Source organism: Thalassophryne amazonica, chromosome 17 (genome assembly GCF_902500255.1).
Source record: "Thalassophryne amazonica chromosome 17, fThaAma1.1, whole genome shotgun sequence".
Lineage (NCBI taxonomy): Eukaryota > Metazoa > Chordata > Actinopteri > Batrachoidiformes > Batrachoididae > Thalassophryne > Thalassophryne amazonica.
Window position 1 is genome coordinate 5869678 of NC_047119.1, and position 7437 is coordinate 5877114.

At 41.0% G+C, this 7437-nt stretch overlaps 1 protein-coding gene across 2 annotated transcripts in view; it reads right to left on the reverse strand.

The window, feature by feature from the left end:
* The window catches only part of arsb (arylsulfatase B), a 38553-nt gene extending 32322 nt beyond the window's left edge, over positions 1-6231 (reverse strand). For both annotated transcript variants that reach the window (XR_004566179.1, XM_034193010.1), the window contains exons 1-4: positions 5775-6231; positions 3122-3308; positions 2822-3012; positions 907-1114 (exon numbers count right to left, since the gene is read on the reverse strand). Coding sequence is in view for 1 of the 2 variants with exons in the window: in XM_034193010.1 (XP_034048901.1) it covers positions 907-1114; positions 2822-3012; positions 3122-3308; positions 5775-6029 (841 nt within the window). In the remaining variant the exon portion in view is untranslated. The remainder of the gene's footprint in view (positions 1-906; positions 1115-2821; positions 3013-3121; positions 3309-5774) is intronic.
* Between the last annotated feature and the right edge of the window lie 1206 nt (positions 6232-7437).

Below are 7437 nucleotides of genomic sequence, written 5' to 3' on the forward strand. Positions count from 1 at the left end.
GAGACATCCAAAGAACTCAGGAGATTGTTGCAGGACATGGACAGCATAGACCATGTATACACAGGTGCTCTAAGTGTTGTGCAGAGTGGAAGGACATGCTCTGATGTCTTCCTAGTGGATACTGGTTTTAGTCAAGAATGCATTTTGGCTTCTACTCTGTTCAGTGTTTGCATGGACTGAGTGCTGGGTAGGACTATTGATTTCTTTGTCTTCAAGGAAAGGTTCACAGATCTTGACTTTGCAGACGATGCTGTGATCCCTGACTGCAGCACTTGAGAAGTTGTGTGAGGAGTCCTGAGTCTGTGAATGCCCTTGATCAAGACGAAGATCCACAGTTTCAACGTCAGCCCAGATCTTCCCAGCTGTCAGCAGCATCTTTGGATGTGGTCAAAGTTTTGATCTTGTAGAGAGACTCACTTGTCCTGGAAGTGAGGTTCACATCTATAAGGTTTAGAGAAGTCTGAAAAGAACGTATGGAGTCATGAAAGCTCTGGACCGAGATGTTTGGTGATGCCTGGATCTTTGCAGAACAGATCCAAGTCTTCAGTGTACGTTTGCTTCTAAGCTTACTCTAGTGTTGAGACTTGGACTCTCAGAGTACCGCTGAATGACTTTGTATCAAATCAGCCATTATTTAGGGTCACTCAGATGAGACATGGAGCATGCATTGTGCAGGAACATCAGATATGACAAGATGACTATGTGTTGCGCTTGTCTGAGCATGATCCAGTGCACAGACGGCTCCGTACTGAAGATCCCATCAAGGGGAAAAGGCCACAATGATGCCCACACATCTATAGTGTATATAATGATACGTGGCACCAGCACATGGTCCCAGACCTGACCCCAATATCCAGTTATTGGAGTTCTCTTGAAGATCTCCAAGAGATCAGTAAAGCAACATACCTGTTGAGAACACGAGGACCGTGTTTTCCCAGAGGCCGCTCTGATGCAAAGCCATGGTGATGTTTCCAACAGCCTCATCCATGGCTGACACCATCCCATCATACTGCCTGCGTTGTTGGTCTTTGACGAAACTGTAGGGGGCAGTGTAGCGCTCTGGCACCTGCAGAGGTGCATGGACCGCTTGCAGTGCCACATAGAGGAAGAGTGGCTAAAAGATGAAGGTGACAACATGCATTTGTGAAATAAAGTTGTGAAACAGGCAGACTGACAACCATCAGCACTGAATAACCTCACAGTCCCAACTATAGCTCTTTTTTCCCCAGATAAAACATTATTCTCACAATAAATTATGTAAAAAATATGAAAAATGTAATTATTTAAGGTTAGACCTGCCAATGTACCAATTTTGTTACAAATATAAAGATGCAAACACAAATTTATAACAGCTTTGGTGTCTACAAACAAACTGTTCACTTTTTTTTTTAACATCTGATAACCTTCAGTTTCAGAGAAGTTGTCTTTTGAGGGATTTCAACACAAAAACAGAGAATGCTACATTCTTAATGGAAAATGTAAATCATACCATATGATGAACACTTGCTTTTCCAGCAACATCTCACAATAAGAAGGACAATACTGACTCTAGCCTGTGTTGATGAACCAAAGCTCAAACTTTTTCTTAGGTCTTAGTAAAATATATAAGCCACGGTAGTAAGTTTCATAAAGATCCACGCCGTCCTTGTGACAGCACTGCATAAACTAGTTTTTAAATTCTCAGGCACTTTGTGGCCGCAATTACAAGCAAAATGCACCCAAGCTGAAACTGTGAAATCTTAGTGACTTTGTTTACCTACCAAGTTTCATGTGGATACACAAGGTCCTTCTCGAGATGTCACCTACACTAACCAAATACACACACACACACACTAGCAATTCCTAAACCCATTATGTCTTCTGCAATGCACATAAAAACATGCAGTACAAATAATATTAATAGTTTTGGGACCACAGTCATTTCAAACCTTGGTATACTGTGGAACCACAAACCAGAGTGCTACGTGCACCTGCTGTTAACCTGGTAGACTAATGAATCAGATATGGAACTGTTGATAAAATAGTTGTCCTAATATATCTGGCACGAACACAAAATTCAAACATCTGCATTAAATAATCAGCTCAAACAAAACTTTTTCAATGACCTCCAAATCCTGACTTGCACCCTAAAATTATTCTGTGATACGACCTTAACCAACTGCTTAATGCTCAAAAACCCTCAAATGTGGCTGAAGAAAAAAAAAGAAGGTCTGAAATAATAAGTGGTGCAAAATTTAACCACAGCCATGTGCATTTGGTGGCAGTTGTTGCCCCTAAAGGTGGCCCAACCGGCATGTGTGATATATCTATCCACCCATCCACTTTCTGAATTCACACTCTCTCCTACACTCGATCTAGAAACACCAATTCACCTAACCTGCACATCTCTGGAAGGGGGAGGAAGCCAGAGCACCCAGAGGGAACCTACACAAAAACCTCACACAGAAAGGACCAGACTGTAAGTGAACACAGAACACTCTCGCTATGAGGCAACAGTCCAAACTACAAAGTCACTGTGCTGCTTGATAAATGATGTTTTTTTTCCCCCAGCAAGATGTTACAACAAGAAAAGCGACACAGACTCTAACCTCGGTAGACGAGCCAAAGCAGGAACTTGTTCACTGCATCGCTGTGATGCAATAGTGCTAATCACTCAGCCGCCACATTGTTGCATGTGTGATATGAGACATTTTGCTTCCGTTTACTGAATAAAATCATATTAAACACTCTTTGGAGTGTTCAGTCCAGTAGTCTTTGTTTTAATAGCTGAAGAAAACTTAAAATGAGTAACACATCAACACTGTGACATTAAGAGTGTCACCTTGTCTGAGTTGTGTTTAGTAATTATGCTGATGGCCCTCTGACTGAACAGCTCAGTGGAATAGTCTCCTTTATACTTTGTAGCTGCCTCTTCTCCCTCCCTGAGGTCCAACACACAGCGGGTCAGGTTCATAGAAACAATGGGATAGCAGCGGATGTGGCTGTAGTAATCTTCACTGCCTGTTAAGTAGCCTGCAGTCAGTAAGAAGATACAGAAGGACAGGATGAGAATGAGCAGGTGTAAGCAATTTTTGGATCCAAAATGCAGAAGAACTGACAGGACTGTGCTCAATCTACAAACCAAAGTAAGTGTCAAATCCCCGGCGTGTGGGCAGGCAGTCTTTCTTGTACATGCCCAGGTGCCACTTGCCCACCATGTGTGTGATATAGCCCGCCTCCTTTATCAGCTGGGGCAGCAGCTTCTCATCCAGAGGGACACAGTACGGCTGACAGGGCCAGATGATCATGTGCTGCAAGCCTGTGTGGATCTGAAGAGGACATGAAGGGTTAAATAGGTGCACTGGTTGCTTGGAAAAATAATGGGGTGGGGGGCAGAACAGAAAAACAGCAGAGGAACGAAAGCCTGCATGCATCTTTAGCCTTGTTTTACTTGTCATTTTTGTCCGGAATAAATAAAAGTACGGTTGGAAAGATACACTACAAAAAGAAAATGCACTGTGCAGCTGAAAACTAATTAACATACATGTATCAATCATTATGACTAACAATGACAATGTAAAGTACACCTATTAAAATCCAAGCTGTTGGGACTCCAGTAATTTATCGAAACTTTGCTTTGCTACCTATTATTAAGAATATTATTTACATTTTATTAAGATAATAAAATGTTTGTTGAAAAAGTAAGAAGGGCAATTCCACTGTGACTGATGTTACATTTGTAAGGAGTGTGAGCCATTTCAACCAGTTTCAAATTTGAAGCCAAGCCATTAAGTCTCTAATCTTCTGCGTGGACAGTTAAGGTCTTGAGGTATTTAGGCAGGGAAGAAAAGATATTCAGCGATGCATCTGTGTGTGTATGAAAAAAATATATATATATATGAGAGTGACAGACATTACAAGAAAATGACGTGAAAATTTCGTCAAACTTAATTTCACAATTCTCTGAAAACTAACAATGATTCATGATTGTGAACTCCATCGTAGAGGACCTAGGTGAGACATGTATGCACATCATTAATGCTGCATTTACACATAATGACAACAAGTCACAAATGCCATGAAGCATACATTCTTGGCCGCTGATCACGAATGTGATGTTTTGTGGCTGAGGCATCAGGTGTGCTCAGGAACTGCTGCAACCTGTTACCACGAGTTATGATTAATGGCACATGTTGCTGGCGAATTATCAGGAACCATTACGCGCAGTCTAGAATAATGTTCCGCGCTATTGCGCGTAACAGCGCATCGTTATGTTCTGTCACACTGTGAATGAGGCGAATTGTCTCCACACACATACACACCCATAGTCATCCATCAGCTGCTGAACAACTCAGATTGCTCCAGTTTGCTCCTCAAAATCTACAGCAGAACTTTGTGATTGCATGCTTAGCTGGGCTCTGTGCCATGGAGCGGCACAGACAGGAGGAGGAGATGGAGAGAGCCAGATGTGTGGCTTCACGCGGCTCTCGTCTCGCTCGTTTTCCAAAACATCAGGCGCAGCAGCAGCAGATGGAACACCTGCAGGAGCACGCTGATGAGCACTGGAACAAAACTTTTAGCCGACTTGGTGTCACTGTCCTTCTTCAGCATACTGCAGCAATGAAACTGAATGCAATGCAGCAGGGTTTAATTGTGCGCACGTCAGAGAACAACACTGTCATGCTCTATTAAGAATCACCACTAATCAAGACGGATCAACACGCTCAGGTGCGACCTCCACAATATGAGGCGAAATGACGGTGGTGCATGACATTCGTGGAAGATTTTTTTGACAGCCAAAAACATGCTCCACGAAAATCATGAATATCATGCACCAACATGCACTATTAAGAAACCTATTTAGATGCGTTAAGTCACATTAAGAATGTCTGGAATGTGCCAAGAATGACACAAATATGACATTCATAACGTGTCCTGCCTATGTGTAAACGCAGCATTAGAAGAGGATTAACTCAACTGTTCTAGACTAATATGACCTCAATGAACAACTTGAGATATGTGCCAAAATCTCTATACAGGACGAACGAACAGCCTGAACATATCCATGCCCTTTTTAAAATTAAATAAATTGGGAAAAAAACTAAAGGTAATCAGGAATCATGGCGAAGCATGTGGAAAAACTGTACGAGAATCTGAAAGGTGCCAAATGTTGCATTTTTGTGGCAAAATCTTTAAAACTATATATATGTATATATATATTAAATAATGAATAGGACATTTGTAGAGTAGAGGAACTCTATTGATCTCTATGGGGAAATTAAGGTGTCAAGTCGCTTACACAAATACACATAATGCCCACATGGACATTTCAAGACACACATATACACAACAAGCATTAACACAGGTCAAGGGGAGGAAAAAAAAAACGCAATTGTGCAAAAACATATCCTGTGAGTTGAGGTAGAGGTAGTGCAACCGTCCCTGGTAGTGAAAAATAGTGGGGTAAAAACTGTTCTAGTGTCTATTTGGGAACAAATTTGACCTTAACATTCTGAAGGAGAATAAAATAAAGACAGACAGGCCTACACAGCAACACTCACTTATCTTGTTTTTTTTTTGTTGTTGTTGTTATGTGAACACTTTTACTTTGTCATTTTGTGTTTTACGTATGGACCACAATGGAAACAAGTGTTTTTCGAGCTTCAGCACTAAAAGTAAGCTCCCGGTGACCACTAGTGGTCACTGTTGCTTGTCTTCATTTGGAGAAGTTAATGGACCTTTACCTGTCAAAAACATGTCCCAGGACCTGTGAACCTCCTGGAAATGGACCTTACCTGGTACCGTCCGGTCATGAGCTGGTTCCTGGACGGGGTACACACCGGCTGCACGTAGTAGTTCTCCAGACGGACTCCGCTGGCGGACAGCTTGTCCAGGTTCGGTGTGCTGATCTCTGATCCGTGGTAGCCCACATCATAATAGCCAAAGTCATCAGCCAGGATCAACACGATGTGCGGCGGCTGCGGAGCCGCGAACACAGAAGACGAAGCGAGCAGCAGCACAGCGGAGAAAAAAGAAACAGCTGCTGCCATCACGACGACTTACTTCTCCTTCAACTCAAGTCGGGCCAGTTTGTATTAAAGTACACAAGGAACCCCGTCAACCATCCGTGCAGCCGCAGCCAGGCAGAATGCGACTCCACAAGTGACTCAATACCAACTATAAGGCTATAATATACAAAAATGTCATATCTACAGACGATAAACACCGACGTCTGCTTTCACTTCCTCCTCACATGCTCGCAGGTTGAAAACATTACCGCTGCTGCGACAGCCAATCAGAGATCTGGAACTATAGCACGTGACGCGACAAATCTCGTGATTACAAACACACGAGAGTTTCCGCATTTCTTCCACTTGAGCGGCAGCTTAAGCACATTTTGTAAACAGTACAGAGTGATTTGAAATGGGATGATATTGTTTTTGGTATCTCTTCAAGAGACATTGAATCAAGAATTGTGCTGAACAATACCTTACTGTTAGCGAAATATTTTATACATACATGTAAATGTAGGAAAGTTACGACGGCGTTTTAGGGCCACATAGAATTTTTTATTTATCTTTTTTATACTTCGAGAATGAAGTCGTAATTTTACGAGAAAAAAGTCGTAATTTTACGAGAATAAAGTAGTAATATTACGAGAATAAATTCTTAATTTTTACGAGAATAAAGTCATGATATTTCGACTTTTTTCTTGTAATATTACGAGTTTATTCTCGTAAAATTACGACTTTATTCTCAAAACCTTAAAATTACGACTTTTTTGTCGTAATATTACGACAAAAATAGTTACATAGTTATCTTGCATTTGTTTTTTAAAAACTGGGAAAATGGGCTTTACTTTCTACGACGGAGTTTTAGGGCCACATTGAATTTTTTTTTTTTTTTTTGACTTCGATAATAAAGTCATAATATTACGACTTTTTTGTAATAAAGTCGTAATATTACGACTTTTTTGTAACTCCGTCGTAGAAAGTAAAGCCCATTTTCCCAGTTTTTAAAAAACAAATGCAAGATAACTATGTAAAATCCCTGAAACAGATGACATGTAGAAATGCACTCTCTGATGGAAGCCATAGAAGATCTACAACTTTTTGCTGACCTCTAATGTATGTATATGCATATCTTTGTGTGCGTGTGTGTTTGAGTGAGTGAAGGATGTAGCCCTCCTTTTTTCCTCTCTCTCTCTTCCTTTTTGTTAAATGCCAAAATGTTTTGTACATTTAATTCTTAAGGTTACAAGACAGGTGTCTTGAATCAGTTTGTGATGGAGAAACCGAAGCTTTTTGAATCACTGAATAATTATGCATGTGTTGAAATGACTCAGTGTTTCGAAGCATTTGATACAATTAAATATGGCGACATCTGCAGGCCGATGTTCAACATAGCACTTACGTGGAACAATAAAGGTCAAGATGTCATGAAACTGGCACTATTAAG